Genomic DNA, 25907 nt, shown 5'->3' with positions numbered 1-25907 from the left:
GCGCTAAACAGCTATTCGGGTTGCTCGTTAATGAAAAAGTGACACTAGCATGAATGTTTTTTCCCTACATGACGCTTAAAAAATAATTAAGACAGTCCAGTCACAATTCTGGGGGAAAAGCCCTACACTCTAGAACTCACGAACACAGTCAATTTAGGAATAAAAACAATATTATTCATTATATTATTAACATGCACCACACATTTTAGCACGCTTCAGATTTATCTGCAGATAATCCGCAGTCTACTGATTCAGCGCTGTCAATACTAATAGAAGCAGACTGAAAAAAAAACTCTGGCAGTTCAATCCTAATTAGAGTTTAGCGCGACCATTCGCAGTCTAATTTACACATCATAACAAGTCACTAGAGAAAAGCAAACATACAGGGATTCGCAAATGAGTGTTTAGATACCTTGTATACTGGAAGCAAAATGAAGCTATCTATATCTATCGCTACCTGCATTTAAAATGTGATGGGCTAATTGAATGACGACTGGTCAGTGAAATAGGGGGATGCGTTGAGTAGCCTTTTGATCTCTGCATAAAATATAAATAGGATCATCAACTAAAATAACACTTCTTATTTTAAAAGAATGAAAAAACAGGATTCCGTGGTAGGTATGCGCCCACGACATTTTACCTGTACGATCGCAATGTTACAAAAATGAAGATTTATTGCTTTTAATTCTTGTCGGGTAAATCGCCTGCTTCACCTAGCCTGACAATGTAGACCAACCAATCGGCAAACTAGGAGTTTTCTTAGTATTAAAAGCACAGGTCTACAAACTCAATTATGCAAAACACGCCTTATTAAAAGAAATAGGGGTTGTCCAAATAGTCCCCCCATTTCTGCACGGGTGAGGATGTAGTTGTGTCATATGTTGTATATAAAAATGCGAAACAATTCGAATTTTCCAAGCGAATGAATATGTAACTAATCTTATTCTTTAAAACTAATAATTAAGGTTTTCGAAGGGACCTTGAAATAGGAATTATGTACTGGGTATCGTACGAATTTGAACACTATCTTTGCACCAATAAAGCTAATGTATAAACGAAATCTAGGAATGCATTTACCATTCTTCCTATAATATCAGATAATATCACTTTTCGATGCACGCACAATGTAACTATTGTTACACTGCGAATACATGAACAAAGGTCTCCATTGCGCATTTCGATCGCTTGTGCGAAGAAAAACCGATGAACTATCAAAACGTGTAGAGCTCCGATATATTCACATTACAGCGCCTGTAGATTAGGTTGTCACGGACAAATATACACCTAAATGCTTTCACTTACACGCTTCCTTCCATTGCGGATTGAAAACACAGACAGAAGGCACGGACAATGGAACGAAACCATTTCTCAGCAGACGGGGGAGCAGGCGAATACAAATCTCGCAATTACGACTGCAAACCTGCAGAACTTCCAAAAACCCTCCACATAAACCTTCCCATTTGTACCTGCCCATTTTAATCGTAGATTGTGAGAATGAGACAGATATGATTTGTCGGTTGTAAAATTATATATTTTTAAATTTGAATAGATGGGTCAGTCCCATTGTTGTTTGCTCGGGGCCGAACTTTGACCCTGCACCGTGGTTATAGTGTTTCTCTTAGACCCGAAGCTGTTTTCGTCTAGGCGCCGCTGGCGAATAGCAAAAATGGATCAGCGGCGGGATATTCAAAATTTCAAGAGAAACGAAAGGACGAGGGTTACGGTGTCCTCCTGTTCTTCACTCGGAATGGAGATCAAAAGAAAGAAAATCGGGGAGAGCGCAGTCATTCTACAGCAGGAGGTAAGGACTTCAAGGGAGTTACTTAAATCTGATACGTACCCACTCTGCGAAGGGTAAATAGTATACACATTTTGATGAGCTTTGCAACTAAAGGTGGATCGCTGTAGTTAATTAAAAAAATATATATACACTTGGAGAGATCCTGAACCTTGAATCTCCTTATTTGCTAGTCATTTACAGGTGGTTCAAGATGTTGAGTCAAAAATGACAAAACCCTGAAATGCCAGGACTATCCATTCATATGCAAATGAAGTGCGATTTTTAAATGAACAAAAGCTTGTTGTGTCAGAGGAGAATGTTGCACGTTAATTCGGGTTTGGTAGGAAATGGATGCACACTAAAATGTCCATCCTAACTTTTTTTTTATGATTTTGCAAATCAATCGCTTTAAGGTTGCTTTGAAATTTCTGAAATATAACGTTATTTATGCTTTCATAAATGCCAGCATATGTTTGCATACCCTGTAAAACAAATGATAACTGCGAATTACAAAAAAAGACGGATACATTCATTACGTATATTTTGTGTATCGTTTATTCTGCCGTTGCTATTTTTACAGATTATTTTTTTCACTAACTTTAAACTACAATGTTCTTTTCAGACAAAATGCATGAAAAGATGTACGAGCCTGAATGACACTCTTCAGATTATATACGACATGAACCTGTTGTACATTCGACAGATTTCTAAGAAACTAAAGGTAGCAACTAATGTGACAAAGAAGAAACCTCAATACCTGTCTGTTTGAAAAGACACTTTTCTGAAACAGGCAGATGCCCGTAGTAATAGGGGTTGTTTTGAAACAATTAGTTAAAACACTGCAGTCCAAAAAGACTGGATTGGCATTAAGATTGCACACTTAAATGCAATCTTAAATGACAACAAAATATTCAAATGCAATCAAAATGGAAGTCAAAACTGATTTCTCAAGTGTCCACACTTGAGATTCAATTTGTGATCATTTTGTTTTGCAATTTGTGTTCTTAGTCAGATTTATACCTGTAAACTACTAGTTATGTAAGAACAATCTTTTTTTTTGCTGCCCTGCCTCCCACATGCAAACAATCCTTTTCCTTAGAAAAAGTGTTACACGATCCATTCTGACCTGTACATTTAAAAGACCAGTTTAAATTAATCTGTGAATTGTCTGGGGCAGTAAAAAGAAAATTCACACAAACTCATTTTCTGTTTAAGCATCATCAAATACGTTTTCCCCCTGTGTGGATTCAGTGGACGGATCCGTCCTGTGAACTGTTTTATTGTGTTAGTTTGTCACGGTTGAACCTGTTTCACCATCAGAGAGAACTCGAAGGCAATTTTGTGCGTCGGCTTTCTCCTGTTATGGAAAGGAAATTGTTTTGTTTTTTTTTATTAAATAAATTGAAAGAAGACTTATGATTTTAAATTCGGCTCTTTTCAATTGCTCATGGTTTTCCGAAGCTACTTCTCATGAAGAACTTCAGGATTCAAAGTAGATACTGTAGGTCAGTAAAGAAGTGGTTGTGAATGAAGTTAATTGGTGGGACAGCCAGAGGAATCTGAAATGAGCAGGGAACTTGGAATATGACCTGAGATTGAAAGTAGGCAGGTAACCTTAAAGGAACACTGAACATGCCTAGCCTTGTCTTTAAAAGCCATACTCTGTCACCTAATTAGGTTCCTATCCCCAGCCAGGTCTTGTATTTAATGTGAGACATATACAGTTTTAGGGATGTCTGTTAACATTCATCTTCATTGCAGATCTGCTTTTTCAGAGCCAACCGTTTGGATGCATCCTTTTCCAGCAAAATTGCTGATGGAAGTGAATTATATTTTCTTTTTTTTTTCCTCTTTGGAATCACTAGATTTGTATTTTAAGCAAGTCGGTGAAGGTGTGTTTCGTCTGCACTCTTCATTTTGATTTTTTTTAAAACAAAATTGCCTTCAGTCATGTATCGTTATTCATTTCCACGTAGAGGCTCATCCCCCTCTTCTCATTCACAGCCCACCTCGTGAGCCGCCTAGTGAGTGTCTTTTAGTGGTTGATGTCAGGGGCGTCCTCTAGGCCGAATGCCTGCAGCAGGCGCTGTAGCAGCGTGCCGCGTGGCGAGAAGGTGTTTCACCACGCGGTTTTCCGTTTCTCCTCGTAGGACTGCGACCTCCAAGAGAAAATCGATTTTGAGATCAGGATGCGCGAAGGGGCTTACAAGCTGCTTGTCGCCAGCACACAGAGAGACCAGGTTTTAAGTGCTTCGAAGAACCTGCTCACCTGCAACGCTCGTATAGAAGCCTACATGGCAGAGCTTCAGAAGAAGGGGGAGGAGCAGATCCTGATGAATACAGCTAGGAGGTGAGGCTCTCTGACCTCTTCTGTGCGGTACGAGTTTCTTGTCTACTTCTTTCTCCTGTATCTTGTCTACTTTTGCCTAGAACCTGACCTCCTTCTGCCAGTGATAACCATTAGAAATGCAAGCATGTCCTATGTGAATGGTCCTTATTTGTAAAGATGCTCCACAATATCTGCTTTTAGTTTTTGGTTTTAGTTTGAGCAGTCAGTTACCTAATTCCCGTTATGGCTGTGGTATGAATATCAACTGCTATTGGATCCAGGTTACAATTGATATTTTTGGTCTACAGATCATCTGATGGTGTTCCAAAGGACCGCATAGCATGTAAGGGTAAAGTGGCCATATCTGGTAAGTAAAAGCCACACATTATAAACTTCCGAGCTGAAGCAAGTTTCCTTGTTAGGGCAGGGAGTAGATGATGGAATAATATCCTGGGTATTTGGTCTATCTAACCTAACCTGAGTTAGATTTCATTAACCTGTTAATGCAGTTTCTGTGTCCAATAAAACAGGTTTTGTTTGGATGTGGTGACACAATGCAGGGCCAGTAGTTTAAATCTGCTGTCTTTAAAAAACCTTGTAAAAACTCTTAAACGGATACTTGGCTGAGTTCAGATTTTCAAAGAATGGCGATAAGACTTATTCAGTTTTCCTCTTCAGGTGTTCGGATACCATTGATGTGGAAGGATACTGACCACTTCAACAACAGAGGAAGTGAGTTTTTTTGTGTCCATGCACAAAAATTCAGATGGGTAGTTACTGCAAAAATAGTGAGATAAACTTGAATAAATTCCTGCCACTTTTGGTGTCTAGTAAACATGGACTTTCTGACCAGTGTAGTCGGTATTGTACCCTGTAAAAGGTAAAAACAACCAAGGCACCTTAATGACAGGAACATGTAAGCATATGACTCAACTTGCAACTTATATTTTACATTTATTTATTTGGTGGAGGCTTTTATCCAATGTGACTTTTGCTTATAAACCCATTTATATACCTGTATGTTTGACTGGAGCAATTCTGGGTGAAGTACCTCAGCAGTTTCTCAGCTGGGATTTGAAACAACCTCCACACAGACAGTACTCAAGGTCTGGAATTAAACCCAGGGCCCCTGCACTGCGACACAGCAATGCCAACTACAGCCCCACCATGCCACCCTCCCCCATAATTAAACAGCTCTACACCTTTAGAGCAACTTCAGTGCCAAGGTGCAAACCCAGTGCTTCTTTTTCTTCTACAGGCTCTCGCCGTGTGGCTGTGTTCTGCCTGATGAAGATAGGACCAGAGGTTTTTGACACAGACATGGTCATTGTGGATCGATCTGTGACAGACATCTGTTTCGACGGTTTAACTATTTTGTAAGTATCTAGAGCGATTTGCCATTGCCAGCGTTCATCTCCGGTACAGTTTGTGACTGTCTGCCTTTAATCATTTTTGTTTTAAATGAAGTTAGAAGTGAATCCCTTCATATCTTGTGATATCACTGATTTCCATTATTCAGAGTTACCCAAAAGGCATTTCTAATTTTCAATAGTGACACCCCCATGAGCCCATTGTGTATCATAGACTCAAGAGTAATATACTTTTCTGCTCATTCTTCATTCTCCTGCAGCAAAGAGGCATCTCCAGACTTTGAGTTGAAGTTGGAGGTCTACAGCTGTGCCATGGAGGAGGAGACGTCCTTGGTCAACACTCCTAAAAAACTAGCCAAGAAGCTGGGGAATTCACTTAGCAAGAGCACAGGAAAGAAACACTGCCCCCTTCAGGAGGGAGGAGATCCTGAGTCTTTCTTTCAGTCCAGTCTCCAAGCTCTGTATGTTTCCCGGTTGTTGTTTTTTTTGCAACTTAAAACACAAATAGGATTGCAAGAGAAACTTTGGATTTTTTTTTACTAAAAGTTGTAGTTAAGTAAATATCAGAAGCATTGGCCTGAAAACTTTATGCAGACTTCTTTTGCTCTTTTCAATACAATAGTGAATGCTCTCTGAATTTCACTCTTTAGATATTAAAGTCATGGATGTTGCTCTTCATTTCTAAGTCTGCTAATTAATGCCTGCTCAATGAACAGGAAGCTTTTCCAAAAGATCAAGTTGCAATGTCATTATTTATTAGAAATATGGGACATCCGAATACAGATGATTAGATGATTTGTCTTGTAAAACAACAATACCTGTAGCGTAGTACTGCTGGTAAAGTACCGCTAGTACCTGTACACTAGGGGTGCTGCAACATATTGTAACGCTCTCGGGTTCACGTGGGTATGCGCCCTCGCCGCTGCCGCCTCGGGTCGGCCCCCCACCGCTGGGGACTCGAACCTGGGCCTCCGGTGTCACTCAACAGGGACCCAGCCAGTTGAGCTAAAGAGAAATCTCCCATTAGCCCGCTGGCTGCGGTCCCTGCTATTCACAGAGAAGGGTGGTGACGTCACCGCGCCGGTAAGCCGGCTCGCACAACCTGCAATGGCGGCCGTATGCGTTACAATATACTTCTTTTCATCCTAGAGGTGCAAAATATAGCCTGCTGGCTCATACCACACTGGCCCTGGCACAGGCTGAGGAGGGCTTTCAGTCCCATACGCTCACCGTAGCACCAAACGGTAAGTCATTCCGAGCCTAAATAAGCCCTCTCTTCTCTGGCTTTACACAACATTCCTAAGGTGATATTATTTGCCAAAAAAAATTAGTTACGTGGCTAGAAAATATTCAAAAGTCCTAATTGACCTTTAGGCTATTAAGTCATACATCTAGAAAGCATAGTTGAACCCTTGCATTTTAAAAGTTTAACAGCTACCATCAAATGCATTACTGGGTCCACAGCTGAATTTGGTGCTCACGTTTATCTGATATGGAAAGCTTACAAGCCCCAATTAGGGTGGAATAGCATGCTAAAGTGCTGCCAAATCTTTATCAAAGGGGCAGATATTTCTGCATGACATTAAGAGCATGGTGAGTTATAGATCCGCGATAGTATTTCATTGCTTACATTGCAATCTTGGGTGTATTATCTGCTGTTAAATTATTTACTGGCTTTGGTAATGCATTCTCCTCAAATAATGTTAAATGGATTTACCAATATCAAAGAGAGAGGCTTTTGTTACAGATACAATTTCAGAAATATACCCCAAAAAGGACAGCATGTACCTAGTGTGATGTACAGTATTCTCTGACATAAAAGACCCATGGTTGTTGCATTAAAACACTAGCTAGAGCAAAGCCTTAGACCTTCTGAAGGAAGAGAGATGTTTTTCTTCATAGGAGAATGTCAATTTAGAAATGTTTGGTGTGAGTACTGAATACAAAAAGCATTTTCTTAATGTGGTGTTGTGCCAGTAATGGTTTAAAAGCAGTGTTTTAATAGGGTACGTTTTCCCTGCTCTCAGTGCACATTTGCTCTAAGAATTGCGAACCTTTAAGCCAGTGAGGATGTCTTTCCGTCTGTTCTTCCTCAGAGGACTCTTCCTTCTGGCTGCCTCTGTATGGCAACGTGTGCTGCCGGTTGGTGGCACAACCTGACTGTATGACACAGGATATGATGAGTGGATTCTTGAATCAGCAGGTAATCCATAAATAGCACACGCAAGTGATTAATTCAGCTGTCAGCTAGTTTTTACTCCTTAGAGGCACTGGTGTACAGAGCAGGAAACATGATGACAAATGGAACAAAAGACCTTGATTTGAATCCCCTTTTTTAATTCCTGCCTTTTATTTTGTTTGACTGTCCTAATTTTTTTGGGTCGGTCATTTCTTAGCATTTTGAAGTTGACAACCAACTGAAAACCTTTAGTCTTTTGTGCTGCCATGTACAGTACATCATCATCCCTTTCTTACCATTTTAATAACCTTTTCAGATACTTGACATTTCTTTTTCAGTCTTCTGGCAGATAGCGGTAACTGGAGATAAGGAGGTTTAACAGAATAAAGGGTGCCATGCTTTAGAGCATAAGCCAACAGCTGTTAACCAACCTCTGCAGCTTTGTAGAATAATTCTCTTAAATACATTCCCTCCCAGTGGGTGTGATGCACTCTGCTGACTGTCAGCAATAAGAGGTGTCTTGGGCTAGAAACCTTTGGGAGGGGTTGTTTTAGTGACGGCAAAACCTCTCTGATATTACAGCGCTGGCAATTTGTTGGGTTGTGTTATCTTGCGCAACACATAATTTCAAGGCATGCTTCTTTTAAAGGTTCAAAGAAGTATTAACTGTTTGTGAATGTATTCACCATTGGCACTTTAAATAGAGTTATAAGTTTGTATTTTGCACTGTCATGTACCTTGTAAAAGCATTTACTGATCAATTGTTTTCCTTTCAGCAAAACATCGTGGGCGTCCCTAGGTGCAGCAGACTGTTTTGTGTTCTTAGAGCAGGCCAGCTGCTCTGCTACTACACCCCAGAGGAAATTGAAGCTAAATTGGATCCTGCCATTGTCATTCCTATCAACAAGGTAACACTGAACTGGTGCAGTGCTTATTGTTCATCCTACCACATATTCCATATATGCTGTGAGCTTTCCTACTTAAAAATAAAACATTCAAAGAATATCTCTGAAGAGAAAGCTGAGCAATTGATGAGTGAATGGTGTGTCAGCGCGTCCTCTGAATCTAGGTCTGTCTACTGAATGTTAGAGGACTTGAGGCATATTTTGTAATTCCTTTGTTATTTTTTAGGTTTGATTTAATGATGAGCTATAAATGGTCAAGTGTTAGTTCTTCATAAATATAAGATGCGTTTCATTCAAAATGTTTTGGGATTCTGTGGAAAAGATGGCTCTGCTATACTAACTTGCTAAGTGACTAATGTAACTACATTCACCACCAGGTTGATGAGGCTTGAGGACTAGTCTAATAAGTATATCTGGGCAAGACAAAGCAGTGTAAAATCCTGTATTATAAAGAGTTAAAAGCACAATTTTGGACTTCAAAGCAGGGGTAAGTGACATAATGCTTTGATCTCTGTTACACAGGAAACAAGGATACGAGCAATAGATAAGGACTCCAAGAAAAGATCCCATAGTTTCACAATGATCAACCCTAGAGCCGGAGAAGCTGTGACTAATGTATTTGTGGCCGAGTGCAAAGAGGAGCTCCAAAAATGGATGGAGGGTTTTTGGCAGCATTTTTATGATCTGAGTAAGTACAGTGTGCAAGAGAATTGGTTTCAAAAGGAAGTTCATCAGTGTTAAAGAAAGATCAGAGTACTGGATCCGTACAGCTGCCAGTGTGGAATTTTAACTGGCATTTGGAATCGTGGCGTAGAAGTCGTGAATTCTCTACAACCCCAGCTTCCTTAAAATAACATTCAAGCACATGGTGAAGAAAACCAGTAGAATTTAAAGGCATTTCTCTTTATGTGCGGTTTGTATTTTTTTAGATAGTCCTAAAATGTTGGCCAGGATTATGATATCGGTTACAAAAAGTTGTCAATTTAAAGTTTTCTTGTCTACTTTTGTAACATTTTCCAGGTTTTTGAGCAGGCTTTTTGTAAAATAGTCAATATTTCAGATTGCTATGTGCCTTGAAGTTTTCACAGTGGACTAAAATGCACACCTGGTCTCTGAAAAGCATGTTTTGTTCTGCTGCTTCCAGTTATCCCAGTGTGATCTCCGTCAAAGAAGCTTAACACACCTATTTTCCATTGAATCCCACTGGTGGTAATAAGGACAAACAATGCCTTGCTAAACTAACAGAGAATAATATGTCATTATATACTGCAAATTTCTTTTCAGGCCAATGGAAACACTGCTGCAGCGATCTCATGAAGATTGAGGTCATGTCTCCCAGAAGGCCCCCTTTGTTCCTTACAAAACAGGCCACCTCGGTCTACCATGATCTAAGTGAGTGTTTATTTTTAGTCCATAAAAAACTGCTAATCTGTACCTGTGAAACACTTTCGATACTTAGTTTGCAGTGATGCTAAGAGTGCATCGATCCATTCACCATTTGTTGCAGTACAGACCTCAAAGCATGTCATTTACATCAAGAAGCTACATGTTTGAATAATGAAATAGAAAAAGAAAGCACTGTAATGGAAACTTCCCAGACAGTTAAGACCATATGAATATTGACTGTAGACAGTGTCAGTAGAGCTCTATTGGCATCTTTTTTGTTTTGGAAATGTTCAAACGGGATTAGGTCTTCCTCCTTTTTGCCCACGATTCTAAGCAAGGATATTCCTTGCTGTCACGCTAAATGATAACTCCAGTATTAGCCACTTGATAGCATCAGAAACGGGTCGGATTGGTCTCATAGTCTCAGTCGCAATGAACTGAAAGCAGTGTACTAACTGGAGTTCAATCCATGGTTAGCACACAGTTCCGTGCTAAACTAGAGGGCTACCTTAAGACCAGTTGCAACGAGCTTGGCAGCTGCTGATTTGTGACTAATTGCAATTAAGTATCGCATTAGTGCATCTGGACTATTTTAATGTAAATGCAGTTCTTCAATCAAAAACTAATATTAAATTGTCAGGGACATTCAGTTCTATACAAACATGAGACAAAGTAATAATTACATATTAATGTGGCCAGGTTAATTGAAATGTTCTGATTCAGAGCCCCCTGCAGTTTGTGCTCATTAGAACAACAACATTGCTGAGCTCTAAGCTAGTCTCCAACTTCATTCCACACTTTTTTTTTCAATGCAATTGAGCTCAGAGCTGGAGATGATCACCAGTACTGTATTAACAAGTCCGCAACGTAGTACGCAGCTGTGTGATGAATCCGAAAGTTCATTGCAATTGTCCCGCTGTGTTTAATAAGATGTTGGGATCCTCTGCTTTCCTTCTCCTGGTATCCCTGGGTCCTGCCCTGTCCTGACATGTCCTGTATATGGAGGTCACTGCCGCTTGAATCCGTGGGGAAAGTTGGTGACAGTTCTGAGTTCTGCTGCTCAGGTGGTCAAATATTTATTACATGGTACTTCTAGAGTAGCTTTAGAACCATCCTAGGGTTCCTTTGGTAGCAAGCTGGAAGGCAGCATGTGTGGGTGGGTTTGGAAGAATATTAAAGATTTATAACAATGAGTTCACAAATGAAATAAACAGTGTTGCTGTGTGGAGGGCTGTGCATAAGCTTGCACTGTTGTGACGTGTGAGGTGGGTTGTGATGGTGATAAAGTGGGCCCTACTGCTACATGGAATATTAAACAAAAACACTGACAGGCCTACCCCTCCACAGGTGACTTGTGAAGCCTGAGCACATGAACAAACACCAGTGGGAAACAAAGATAGAATTTTAGTAAAGTTCCTCAAGATACACATGTGAAAGAAACACTGACAACCCAGCAGCAACTACCACTGTGAATCCCTTTATGTTCTAAACTATTCTACATTAAACCCATGTGAGAATGCAATACTCATCCTCTTCACCAATTAACCAATTAATTAATTCACCACATGTGAAACTATTTACACAACAGAGGCCTAAACGACCTGTTGTGGCAGGTGTGCTGAAACTACTGGGGTAACTACTGCTGGCCTGCTGCGAGCACAGCAGATCACAGTCCTCTTATTGTTCCTTTCTTTACACAGGTATTGATTCCCCGACGAAGCTCGAAAGCTTGACGGATCTAATCCACCATAAAATCGAGGAGACAGGAGGGCGCTTTCTCATCGGGCAAGAGGAAGACCCCGTCGCCCCTCGCTGGGCTTCACTCTTCGAGGGCTCCCACCCCCTGGTGGTGCAGAAGTGTTTACTGTCCCCTGCCCGAGGCTCGGAGATCCCAAGCCCAGGTGCCGCGGCCACGAAGAAACGGCGTGCCCCGCCCCCGCCGCCCGCCAAGGCTGCGGCTCTCGGGCCCGCAGCGAGCCGCGCCCTTCCGCAGGAGGAGGCCGGCTCTTGGAGGAGGCCGACGGTGCGGGCGGGGAGGCCCTCCCTCGACGGCAAGCTCTCCGCGGTGATCCAGCAGCTGCAGAGGCCCTCGGTGCCGTCTCGCAAGAAGCCCCCCAGGCACCAGGAGGAGACGGGCGCAGAGAACCAGCCCCCCGAGTTACCCGCCCGGCCGGTCCCCGCCCCGCGCCCCAGACTGAGCTCTCTCAAGGAGAAGATGAAGCCGAAATCTCGGATCCCATCTCTGGACGGTGTGGCCTCCTAGAGCCGCTGTGGCTCCTAGAGCCGCCGTGTCCGTGTCTCGTGCATTGTGACCCGTTTGGCGTGGCGGTCTCGCGGGTTTTCTGATCAGTCCACCATACAGGAGATGAGGCCCTTGCAACAGAAACTTTTTTTGTAACTTTCAAAATGTGAGTTTAAACATGAGAGCATATAAAACCGATCATTTCGGTGTTAGTAGCTCATTGATCCATCTGTTCCTTGAAGGATCCTTGGAGATCTTTTAAACAGTTGGTCTGTGTCACATTGAATGTCTGTTGTGGTCATTTACTTTTTATGTGTTTCTGTACAAAGTTTTTTTTTTTGATCGGAGTAGCTTGTATAGTTTTGGTATACCTTCTCAAATTGCATTTAAAATTTGCACATCCTAAAAAATCATAGTACTAACAGCTGTGAACTTCTACATAAAGATGTCTCTTTAGAAATTTACTGTTGCATTGAGACTATCTTTAGCCTGTACCTTAACTGTGGAAGATTTTTACTGTGACTTATTTTGTATTGTTACAGTATAAGTTAAATTAGGTAATATCTTCTCTTTTTAATGGACAAATGTGAGGAAACGATATGGGGATCAGGAGGAAACTCTCATAATTGAAGAGAAGAAGCTGTGATTTTGTTTTACATTTCTTTAACAAGCAATGTGTGCAATTCATTTTCCTTTCATTTCAGTTTTTCCTGGGTGTAATTAATCTGCTTAATTGTTTTTTACATTATACATCTGCTACTTCCCATAGAATTGTTTTTCCTGGCTGTGTAATCTCATGGTTTTTCCTGTGGTCCTCTAGGATAAATACTTTAAGTATGCCTTCATTACAAATGAGCCTGTTCATGCAAAGTGACTGCCTGCTTTCAGCAAGACTAATCATCGTTTATCTTGATGACCACTTTACAGGCCGGACCTACTGTGACTGAAGAAAAGGATTAAAAACATGCTTGTTCTCTATGAAACACAAAACTAGCCTCTGTTTTCATCTAGGCTTTGTTCACATTAGAGTAATTATTTATTCTTGTTTTAGGCAATTTAAAGTTTTCATTTTCCTTACAAAATTGTAGTGGCTCTACTAATCAATGTGTATGTGTGCAAACTCTTATTGGTGCTAATGAACTATTTTAAATTGTGAACATCTCATTTAGGGATGACAGCACAATTTCCATTTACCCCTTCTTATAGTTTACAGTATATTACCTTAATTGTAATATAGTCTTTATTCAAGTAGAACTAGGTATTGATTATACATCTATTGTATATACTAGATTTGGTGACGCTGGGTGTATAGTTATGGAAAAAACAGCTAGTCTGTCACTGTGAGGTATCATACTGTAAAATAATTTAAACTCTTGGTTCTATCATGTTAGCCTCCTAGAGTCCTAAATCACAGTAACGGAAAAAAAAAAAGTTGAGACAATGCACAATGTTGAACTGAGATTGAGTAATTAAAATCTATGTGGCCTCCTAGAGCCGCTGTGGCTCCTAGAGCCGCCGTGTCCGTGTCTCGTGCATTGTGACCCGTTTGGCGTGGCGGTCTCGCGGGTTTTCTGATCAGTCCACCATACAGGAGATGAGGCCCTTGCAACAGAAACTTTTTTTGTAACTTTCAAAATGTGAGTTTAAACATGAGAGCATATAAAACCGATCATTTCGGTGTTAGTAGCTCATTGATCCATCTGTTCCTTGAAGGATCCTTGGAGATCTTTTAAACAGTTGGTCTGTGTCACATTGAATGTCTGTTGTGGTCATTTACTTTTTATGTGTTTCTGTACAAAGTTTTTTTTTTTGATCGGAGTAGCTTGTATAGTTTTGGTATACCTTCTCAAATTGCATTTAAAATTTGCACATCCTAAAAAATCATAGTACTAACAGCTGTGAACTTCTACATAAAGATGTCTCTTTAGAAATTTACTGTTGCATTGAGACTATCTTTAGCCTGTACCTTAACTGTGGAAGATTTTTACTGTGACTTATTTTGTATTGTTACAGTATAAGTTAAATTAGGTAATATCTTCTCTTTTTAATGGACAAATGTGAGGAAACGATATGGGGATCAGGAGGAAACTCTCATAATTGAAGAGAAGAAGCTGTGATTTTGTTTTACATTTCTTTAACAAGCAATGTGTGCAATTCATTTTCCTTTCATTTCAGTTTTTCCTGGGTGTAATTAATCTGCTTAATTGTTTTTTACATTATACATCTGCTACTTCCCATAGAATTGTTTTTCCTGGCTGTGTAATCTCATGGTTTTTCCTGTGGTCCTCTAGGATAAATACTTTAAGTATGCCTTCATTACAAATGAGCCTGTTCATGCAAAGTGACTGCCTGCTTTCAGCAAGACTAATCATCGTTTATCTTGATGACCACTTTACAGGCCGGACCTACTGTGACTGAAGAAAAGGATTAAAAACATGCTTGTTCTCTATGAAACACAAAACTAGCCTCTGTTTTCATCTAGGCTTTGTTCACATTAGAGTAATTATTTATTCTTGTTTTAGGCAATTTAAAGTTTTCATTTTCCTTACAAAATTGTAGTGGCTCTACTAATCAATGTGTATGTGTGCAAACTCTTATTGGTGCTAATGAACTATTTTAAATTGTGAACATCTCATTTAGGGATGACAGCACAATTTCCATTTACCCCTTCTTATAGTTTACAGTATATTACCTTAATTGTAATATAGTCTTTATTCAAGTAGAACTAGGTATTGATTATACATCTATTGTATATACTAGATTTGGTGACGCTGGGTGTATAGTTATGGAAAAAACAGCTAGTCTGTCACTGTGAGGTATCATACTGTAAAATAATTTAAACTCTTGGTTCTATCATGTTAGCCTCCTAGAGTCCTAAATCACAGTAACGGAAAAAAAAAAAGTTGAGACAATGCACAATGTTGAACTGAGATTGAGTAATTAAAATCTATGTGTGGTTCTGTGGTTGAGACCTTAGTTTCGATTTGTCCACCCTGAGTTCACATTTAACAAAATCGGATGCAGAAATAAAGGGGGTTGTATTTTTACATGGCTTTCCATTTTCATTCATTGATCTTAAAAGGATGGTTTCATACAAGGAAGAATACAGAAAGCTTGTTGCTACGTAGATGATCAGAAGAGACCTGATCTTCTTGTGAGGGGAATATCCCTCTTTTAATCCTTACCTGGTTGGGTTTGCTATCCAGTGGTTAAAAGACTAATTTCATATACGAGTTTCCTTTATTTAATATTAAAAAGATATTGGCCAGGTTCAAAGGCCAGATACAGTTTGCTTGCTGAGCGGGGACAAAGCAAGATGTGTACAATCGCATTATGTGTTTTTCTGGAGAAGCAAATAACTAGATTTCAGTGGCCTAGAAGGCATTTCATTCTGCAAACTGGGCTCTTGCCTGGAAATGTTTATGAAATATTTTTGTTAAATAACATAAACAGCCAAAGCAAATCTCAAGTTCTAAAACAATTGTTGGGGTAAGTTTAAAAGAGGAGTTTATTTTTAATGGACTCTGCTGAGGTTTCTCTTCCAAGAATAACAATGTGCTGTTGATTAAATGTGTCTTGAGGCAGGGAGAAAGCTGTGCCAGGACTTGCTGGCTTTAATAATTATATCCCTTGTGAAAGCTGGAATGGTTACATTAAAAAAACAGGAAATAGCTAAGGGTGGTAGAAATTTTTAAATTAATATTTTTTATAAACTATAATTGCTGAGAACTAACACTACACTTTTAAACAAGGTTCAAACTGATTTGGAAGTCTCTCAAAGACTCCAGCTTGGAATTTTATGAGTTTTCTGTATTCTAGTGAATAGTTACATTGTAACGACAGTTAGACTCAGATTAAAAATTCAGCATGAGTTTATAATAAATGTGAGTTGTAAACGAGTCCAGCCAATCTCGTTGAATGAATGACATCAGAGTCTGTGAATAAAGTGTGTTATGCTGTTTTGCATGTAACCGCTTCAGTGTTGCTCTGGGTTAAGCGGAGCCGCCAGTGTTCCAAGGCGAATGTGACCAATAATCATACCCGCACATTACCGGCAGATGGCGGCATTCTGTGTGTCCTGAAGAGGGAGTGGAGAAAGTGGAGGGTATTTTTTCTTCTGGTTTAGTCGGGTAAGCGCTTGCACTCCAAAAGGACGTGGCTGCCCATGCTATGTTCTTAAGTAAGAGGAGGAATGGGTAAATAGAATGAGAACACTTCCATCTTCAAAGCGGTAAAAGTACACACATTGTGATATAAATTTGAGACGAGATCTCTACTAGATTTTGAGATTCTGTATGAGATTACATTCCTGTCGCAAGACAGTGAAATGACAAGTGACAACATTCCAACGGAGCATGATAACAAATCCGTTAAAACCATTTTAGTTTTAGATTTCGTGTAGCTCTTCTGCTCTATGTGCGTCTGTGTTTTCTCGGGCTTTACAAGAGGGAATATTATAGTTTTAACGGAATCTAAAGCAGCTTCACATGCTTTATTACAGTCTTGGAAGTGGAGACAGATATGAACATTGTCAAATGAATGAAAAACGTTTTTTTGTTTGGATTAGGAAAGTGAAGCTTGCGGATAGTTGTTACAGAACACGTTAACTTGAAGTCCAGTATAGTTAGAAACAAATGAAATGTCAAGTCAGGACAAATTAGTGATATTTCTCATCTGAAAAAAGCAAAGAAAAAACACATCGAACCAAATTCTAGGAGAAATTAATGCCTCGGGCAATAGAACGTGATATTTTAAAGGAAATACACATCAATTATGCAGTTGATCAAAGGATGCTTACGAGAAGTGGTGATAACGTGAAAAAAACAGCTCTTCCTCTTTGATTTTTGAAATATGCATAGTATAAGTGTGACCTTCTAATTTTGAAACCACCAGATCACACGTTAACCGCAAGATCTAGGTTTGTTTGACTGCAGGTCTGCTCTTCTGTTTGCCGAAATACACATTTTTCCATTTTGTATACATCCTGTATCAATTTTTAACTAAAGACGCATGAGTAGAAACTCATTGTAGGACAGTAGCATGCTTATTAATCACAACTTTTATTAACACAATTGAACCGACAGATCTCCCTTATTCATTAGAAAAAAAATACTACTTAAAAAGTACTTCACAATTGCTGGTAAATCCCTGAAATTAAATGGTTGAACGTGGACATTTTAAAAGCAAAAAACGCTTCCCATGGGAATTACAAAGATTTCAGCTGCTCAGCAGGTGCAGAATTTTTTTTTTCGTTATATTCTATATATGGTACTTTAAGCAAAAAATACTTTCGACGGTCCTCGAAGCCCTCAACCGGTGCAGTCGCTCGCCCGAGATCTGGCCGAGTTCTGTGATCGAAGGTTCGAGCCTGCGTCGAGGCACTAGCTGACTGTGAGCGGCATTCCCCAAACAGGGGGGGCGGGGCTGCAGCGGGATCAGTCGGCCAGGGCTTTCTCGGCTGTCGGCGGCCCAGCGGCCCCTGCGGCGTTCCGGGCGCAGGTAGACATTCGCCGTCGAGAGACGCGCCTCTCCTCCAATCGGCGCTGTTTCGACATAAAAGTGGCTCGGGGGTGGGCGGAGTCAGGACTCTGCCATCACTTCCGCATTCGCCCCCCCCCCCCCCCCCCCCGTGTGGTCGAAGGGATTGTAGCTGCTGGTGAGGACATATTTGACATTTTTTCCACGTAAACACACTCTCAGCAATAAGTCAGTACTAAGAAAGTGACAGTTTTGGAATTTGGTGAGTACCAAAGACATTATTTTAAAATGTTCTCCGATTGATATATACGCTTATACTATGTATAATGTACTGTAAGGGCACTCAAAGAAAACAAAGTATACCATTTGTGAGTCCTGATGATGTGTTTACTGACCATGATACACTGGAGTGACTGTAACTATTGCACAAACATGAGGTCACCTCATTATTGAGATTCGGCAGAGGTGATTTAAAGGCAGTCGAATGACCAGCCTATTGAAAAGACTAAAACAGAGAGGAGCCACTGTATGCCTCACCTGCATATATCACTTATAGTGATTGATCAAATCCTGGGACTTCACTTGCTGCCCTCTCTGTAGCACCATCCTGACATGCCAGCCTTCCAGCAGGACAGCACAGCACACATCCTCATGCAGGTTGTGGAATAATGTCTGGGTGGGACTGTGAGTTATGCCATGGATGTCTCTACTCCCCAGCTTTGTCACAAGGAAACGCCTGTGGGATGAGCTGGGATGAAATGGGGCGTCTTGGGCTCAGAGACCAGTGAATGGGCGTGGCTTGTCCCGACACTAGGAGAGGAACAGGGCAGACTCCAACAAGACAAGACAGCATCTGCAAGCTGCTACAAAGCATGTGTCACAGATGGTGGCCAACCGTCAAGAGAGTGATCCTTTACAATCTTTTCATTTCATTTCAGGTAACAGATCAATGTTTCCAGGACTAAACAGTGGACTAGATACATTACATGCATGTCCTGTAAATACAAATGAGATGTCAGAAACAAGCGATTCATTTTACATACATTCAAAGAGAATTTATTAGGAAACCTCATTAGTACAGGAGTTGAGTACATGGTCATATACCGGTTGAGTATTGTCAGTCAACTTTAATGAGAACAAAATCAAATTAGAACATCCAATATTATTTTTTAGCAAACGATGACGCAGTAAAATTGAGGAATTGTTATCTTGAAGTCAGAGTATTTACCTAATTCACCAAGGAAATCTAAGCGGATATTAAAAGACATGCATAAAACGATAAAAGGCTGTCTCAGGTTTGTAGTTGCCCCCAAATTACAGTATTTAACACATTCTCTGTTATACCAGTGCAGTTCCTAAACTATGACCATCACATCTTGTGTAAGCAGCCCTCAAGCCATAAAATAGCCCTGGAAGGGGAAAAATATCTACTAACACCTCAAGCTGCATATAGTGCAACATATTTCTTGAATTTAGTTATAAAATAGTTTTCACAACACAATATGCAAGTGAAAATGTTTTAGTTGAATCTTTAGCTCATCTTAGTCCATATAAAATCATGGGATGTAATTCTGAACAGGCTTTAGGGGGAAACAGTTCTTGAAGGAATAAGCAGTTTTCCTTGTTAATATATATTTAAAACTGGGGATATGATAATTATGTTAACTTTTCCTTAGATGAGCAGGTATGATCAGGATAGATGTAAAGTTGCTGGGACAATCTTTTCTTGTACAAGTGCGTCAAAACAATACATTTGAACACTAGAGGGAGTAGTTACTCAAGGTTGCAAACCACTAAATCTAGATTAGCAACGTGGTTCTCATAGGTAGCTACTACATAAAAGTGCACTATTTATTGCTCATTATGGTAGAGTGGTTTCACAGTAATACACATACGGGACAATCATTAGTTGTGGCTGTGTGTTCAGCATGATTTTAAACATGGCTCTAATTAAGAAGTGTTTCTCTGCCGTTGAAAAAAATACGATAAACAGTAATTATGATTAAGAAAGCCAATAGGGCAGAATACTACTGCTGAGTAAAAACACATCGAAGTAGGTAGTAAAATATTTTTAATTAAATATACAGTGGATCATAAAGTACAAAATATTTTTTGCCAGCTGTGTGATCAGGAAACTAAACGGCACATAGTATCAAAAGCATTTCAAGAAGTACAATTTGGAAACAAAAAAAAACAGACCAAAAAAACTGAGTGTGTATAGTTGGCTCAGTATTCATAACTGTAGTGTTTAAACTAATAACAAGGTCACTCAGTAACCTTAAAAACAACAACAGAACTATAGTGTTACCAGTTCTACTTTTACTATATACAAATAATCACCATACAACATAATAACAAAAAGTGAAAAGGTGACTGACAAAAGTAAACATTATTTACAACAGACAGCAAAGAAATACATTTTGTGTCAAAAGCCTGAATAGCATGAGCTAACCTTTTAAACCAACACACCACTCTGTGAGACAATCCCACACTGAAAGAGGGGGGTCATTAAGTGCTCATGACAAACATTCGACTTGGGGAGGGTGTGGGAGGGGGACCAGTCTAGAATTTCCCACCAGTCATTATATTTATAATGATCATTGTAAAACTAGACCAGACGCGCCCCACTCTGGGCTTTTTGAACGTGCAGTCCAGTACAGGACCCCAGCAGTCATGAATTCTTCCGATTTGAGTGTGCACAGTGTGAGACTCCAGGCTGGGAAATGCACACCTCTCTGATTTTATTTATCAATCCCAGTGTTAAAACATACTTTTTATAAACCACAATGTTCTCTACAGAGATAAAAATTAGACCACCTCTAAGTTTTCTGCAACTTTTTTTTAATTTTTTTCTTTTTCCAAACAGCAGATCTTTAGAACCAAGTACAAAAGGCACACATACTTGCAAAGCAGAAATGTACTGAACACAATTCTTTCCATATTGAACAGTCACAGTTGAATATGTCAGAACTGTATGCACCAAACTCCAAGTAACACAATGATTTTAAAGTCATGTGAAACCCACAGCAAAAGCAGTGCAAACTGGACAGACTTCAGCCTTGTAATGCTTATAAAATATTTTATTACTTATTTAAAAAAAAGTTACATAGCAACCTTGAGTGTTACTCCAAACATTCTGGAGCAAATACATTTCTCTCAGCTAATATTTAAGTATCACTAACACACTAAAATTGATTATTTCTGACAAAACTGGATTTTTATCTTACCATGTATTTGAACCATTTTTCTTCTTTCCCAAAATCCTTTGTGCAAAAAGAATGACATAAGCCCCTATTACTCGTCACTGCTTACACCCTTTTTGAAGACAACATTATGTATCATTATGGTACATAATCTTTTCATTGATTGCTGTCATCAAGCTGTATTTTCCCCCATTACATCTGCTTTAAATTCTCCCCACCTCCTCCTTCAAATGGCTCTAAAAATGTGAAGGTTCTGATCTGTGTGCTTAGTTAAGTGCTCATAAGAAGGTTCCTAAAAGCCTTACAAACAATTTCCATTGAATTCTATAACTAAGCAGTGGCTCCTGAATACATATTTCTAAAATTTTGGAAAAACTGGGGAAAAAAGTCTTGGCTTTCCAAGCAGTCCTGGACATTGAAGCTTTCCCCACAGACACGAGTACACAGTAACCTGTAGTTTTAAACAGGCAGGAATTGGAGTAGCCAGTGAATATTATAATATTATAAAATGTTGGAATAGTTCTCTTAAAAGTTTACAAATACCTTAGTCCAATAATTCACAAAAAGTATTTTACAGCATTGTGGTAAATTCAAATCAGCTGAGTAACGTAACTTACTTACAGGTAGGGTAGAGTATACTGTAGTATAGGACACAGCTATAACTGTTTCAGCAAAGAAAACCAGTCTGCTTGTTTTCTTATGAATCTGGGTGAACTCCTACAGCAACCCTCCAGTCAGTGTGATTGGAATCAACAGCATGAACAGCATGGAGTCACTACAAATCCTCACCCCCCATACAGAAGTCTCCTTGAAATTAACTCCCCCAGCTAGGACTCTGTGGTTCTACAATTAAATAAAAATAAATGCTCAATAATGAATAATATTAAAACATTTCTGACAGTAAACCTTGATTCAAATACAGTTGATTCAACAGTGTTCTGCAATAGTTCATAGTGTTCTCAGATACAAGAAACCCCAGAATCCATCATAATTGCACTGTACATTGCATTGATTTGTCTTACAACATTTTATTATCCTTTGGATACCCAGCAATAACTACCATAATACCCACCTGTCATCTGGCTAGAAGCTCCATGGCATTATTGCTCATGCCTCCTTTAGACACATTTTAAACTGAACACTACATGAAACCTACACTGAAGCGGCAGGAATGAAAAGGACTCAGCCGTTGGCCCGTATTCAAAGAAATGTGCAAATTTTGTATTAAGTGGCAAAATCTGGTGCAAAAAAGTGATTGTTCCCAGATTCAGGCATCTCAGTTAATCTACTGTCTGTAAATATAATACCATAGCCACGTGTATGGGGGAACAAATACTAGATTCTTATACTGCTCTGCCCAAAATCAATGATGTCCAGTGAGCAAAACCGTCTTTTCTGTATTAAAGTTTGGTGCTGGGGTGAACAGAGGACAGCTGGGAGGGGCTGAATGCAGGTTGAGGGTTTAAAGCAGATAAGGGGTACAGGCTGTGATGCAAGAGGTCCCCATAGGAGGTTCCTACAGGGGCTGTGGATGTCAGGTGCCTGTAAATCTGAGGGGGGTTTGGAGAGGAGGCGAGGAGCTGTCTCTGCATCATGAAGGAATGAATGGCGAAGGGAGGCATGAGCGGAGAGATGACAGCGTGGTTTTTCAAGTACTGCAGAGAATGAGAGTAGCCTGTGGGGATGTGGGAGCCCAGGCTGTCACACATGTCCTGTACCTGAGATACGAAGGCTCCAGGGTACAATCCCGGGAAAATGGGGGAATGCAAGGGAAGCTTATGGCTATCCAGGAAGCTATTGGCATGCACAGCATGCGCAGACTCTACAGGTTTGCCCACTTCACTGTCCTGTTCAGACATGTGCGCTTTGCCTGTTGTCTCCTTCACTGCGTGCATGGGGGTCACAGCCCTGATCTTTTTCTCCGGAGCTCCAGTCTCCAGCTCCTCCAGATTCCTTTTCAGAGGCCTAGCAGCCCCAATGTTCTGTGGGCTGCTTTTCACACTCAGAATGGGCCGCGCTATCTCGTCCATCTTGTGCACAACGACATCCTCCACCCGGCCATTCTGGGTCGTGCCCGGGGCTCTCTGAGGAGGATCAGCGGCTTTTTTCGGGGTTGACATGGTCATCGGTGGCACACGGCATGCTTTGGGGTTGCAGTCATGGCTGGAGGCTTGGCTAACGGCTACCTGAAAGAGTGGCGGGGATTTGCGGTCCTGCTGCGTTGCCGATTGAGGGACACCACACGGTGAAGGCTTGGATGAAGGCAGTTTGTGAGCAGAGGACTTAGGAAGACTTAAGTCCGTCGGTTGGTCATCTGGAGAAATTTTAACAGAGGTCAGTTTTTCTTTTTGACTTAAGGGAGAACGGTAACTCAGACCAATGTTATCCGAATGTTGGTTCGGTGTGAAATGTTCTCTGGAGAAGAGGCTTTCCCTGTTCAGATACTTGGACAACTGCTCCTTGTTCAGGTGGTGTTCTGTCTGCCTGTAAAGGCTGTGTAGGTGAGGAGAGGAGTAAAACTCTGTCAGAAAGTGGGGTAACTGGGAGAGGGGAGCTGTCCATTTCTCCGAGGTTTTGTCCACGGTGTCGTGAGCGTCAGTTCTCTCCGTGCTGGTCTCCCCCGCGGAGCTCTGCTGGCTCTTGGAAAGATCGCAGGGAAATGCCTCACACTTGCCCAACAGATCGTGCTTCAGTGGTTCACTCAGAGGTTTCCTTTCCTCTGCATTTCGGATTTTGAAACTCTGCGCGTGTTGGATTACAGAAGGTCTGCTGATCACAATAGTCTCTGCACTGGAAACCTGTGAGTTCTGTAACGCCGCTAAATCGTCAGCATTGTTATTCATGCCCTTCTTAATTAATGGTGGAGGTGGGCCAAATGAATAGTTGTTGGGCAAGGCCGTTCCACTAACTTGGGATAACAACTTCTTCTTGGCCAAGGGAGACATTATTCCAGGATTAGCCCTTGGATACAAAATAGGTGTGTAACTAATGCACGAGTCCTCCTTGTCGGGTAGATCTTGTTCTGGGATGTTCTCTGGAGCTGTTGGGGCTTGTGGAGGCTGCTGCTTCAACGTAGGCAAAACCATGCCAACTTGGTTTGGAGTTTCTTTGTGTATGGACGGGTCCACTTTGTCAACCACACAAGGCGTACTGTACTCCGGCATGCACTTCTGCCTTTGGTCCTGCATGTGGGAGACATGTAACAACTGGGGAGCGGCCACTGTGAAGCCACTGGCAGCTTTCTCCTGCAGTTCGTTGCTTAGTTTGTCTAGGAGTCCGTGTACGCACTGCTCTGGTGTGGCCACTGTGATAGCGGTAGGAGGAGAAGGGACTGCGGCGTCGCTGCTGGCCCTTTCTGACGGAGTCTTCTCAGAGGGCGCGGACATGTTCAGAAGTGTGTTACATCCTGCTGCGTCTTCCTTGGTCATGTGCTCGAGGTTCCGTTCTTCTGCACTAAGCCCTAATTCCTCCTCTTCTTCATCCTTCACCTCCTCCTTCATCAGGCTGTGCTGCTGTTGCTGCTGGGGCACCAGCTTCACGTCGGCCATCTCTGGGAACCCTTCTTTACTGTCAGGCACCTGGAACAAGACATGGCCTTTTGTTATCCTCTGCAGAAAGCTCACTTCATTAGTGTGCACAGTCTTCATGCAAATACAAGTATTTGATCGTCATGTTTAAAGCAAATAATCCGTCAGTCAGATAAAAAAATGGACGTGCTTAACTGAAAATTAACCCAGAGAGTTAAGTCATTTAATTCAGAACAAGTGGGGTGCATTATTTACAAATGGCAAACATCAAAGTGAATAGCAAAATAAAACTATGTTATGTAAAGCAACAGTGGCTGATGGATGACTAAGGCAGTCAGGTAAAATGCAGCAACGGTAAATATCAAGTTTGTCTGTGACATGGCACTAAAAACGTGTCTTTCACGTCCTTAAAGTAGAAGACTGCTTTAAATAATAATTTGGTTGTGCAACTTCTTGCCAGGCTGGATATTGCATTGCTAAGGTACACACATTAATTCCAAGGTCTAGTTACGTTTTTTGTAAAGTATAAGCAAGAATTTAAAACCCTCAAAGGCTGTAAATGTGACAGACATCTGCTTATCCTTGGAAAATAATAAGTACTCTTTCTGTAAATTAAAGCCACACATCATATGTCTTTAATATAAACAAGACACTGAAATATTTTTTTAATCTAAAAAGCCAATTTTTTTCCCATTAATCTATTCACATTGACAACAATAACTCAAACAGATGTTGCACAGCATCAACCACTTACATCATTCAAGCTCATCACTGTCAATTCTTTGAAAAAAGAAGATTAAAGAAAAAAATAAGTGTCTGAGTAGGCAAAGTTACAAAATATCTATGTATTTGTTGTTGCGTATATGTGGTAATGAAATGGTCTTGTTTTGTGCATGTTTCTATAGTAATAATGCTTGTGTGCACATATCCTGATATTCAGGTTGTTGTATAGACGATGCACTTTAACCCCAGAGGTCACAGCAGAGCTCCACTCATGGCACTGCTGAGTGACAGCCCCTTTCAAGCTTGTAGTCTTTCTATGGCAACACACAGAAACACATTGTCTGAAGCCTTTTCGTTTCTTGTGACAACTGTCAAGATTAGAGACTCATCAAGGAGTCATGACTGGGTGCTGTAGATGTGATCGGGATTTATAGTTTGGGACATCTGCCTTAAATCCAGTGGTAATGAATAGTCACTTGAGCGTCACAGCCTGCAACAATATTTACATGCAAATGCCTCTAGTTCAAACAAACACACCCACGTACTGAGATCTCATAGGTTGTATTTTAAAAGATATAAACTCATTACATGGGTTTTGTCACGTGGCTTTTGTGATTTGTTTTCTCTCCCTGCATTTGATTTTTTTAGGTTTTTTTTACAATGTACAATCAATGATCTCAGGAGTCTTTATAATTACAGAACATACCAGACAGATGAGCAAAGCATGGCACAGGAAAAATATTTGGAGATTTTAATGGGCTTCTTTGTTTCTGCCTATCACTCAT

At 40.5% G+C, this 25907-nt stretch overlaps 2 protein-coding genes across 3 annotated transcripts in view; one reads left to right on the top strand and one right to left on the bottom strand.

Annotated features, from left to right (window-relative positions):
- Positions 1–1663: 1663 nt before the first annotated feature.
- On the top strand, positions 1664–12212 carry rtkn2 (rhotekin 2). The gene is made up of 12 exons (XM_088916344.1): positions 1664–1801; positions 3931–4130; positions 4418–4476; positions 4788–4841; positions 5368–5485; positions 5740–5940; positions 6629–6723; positions 7576–7682; positions 8435–8566; positions 9086–9251; positions 9848–9955; positions 11650–12212. The coding sequence occupies exons 1-12, from the start codon at positions 1667–1669 to the stop codon at positions 12210–12212; spliced, it is 1938 nt and encodes a 645-aa protein (XP_088772470.1). The 5' UTR covers positions 1664–1666.
- Positions 12213–19726: 7514 nt separating this feature from the next.
- The window catches only part of arid5b (AT-rich interaction domain 5B), a 68838-nt gene continuing 62657 nt past the window's right edge, over positions 19727–25907 (bottom strand). For both annotated transcript variants that reach the window (XM_088917485.1, XM_088917486.1), the window contains one exon: positions 19727–24450. In XM_088917485.1, the coding sequence (XP_088773611.1) occupies positions 22273–24450 (2178 nt within the window). In that variant the 3' untranslated portion in view covers positions 19727–22272. The remainder of the gene's footprint in view (positions 24451–25907) is intronic.

Source organism: Atractosteus spatula, chromosome 5, assembly GCF_055471065.1.
Source record: "Atractosteus spatula isolate fAtrSpa1 chromosome 5, fAtrSpa1.hap1, whole genome shotgun sequence".
In the NCBI taxonomy this organism is placed as follows: Eukaryota; Metazoa; Chordata; class Actinopteri; order Semionotiformes; family Lepisosteidae; genus Atractosteus; species Atractosteus spatula.
Note: the sequence above shows the minus strand (reverse complement) of the source record. Positions and strands in the feature narration are given on the sequence as shown.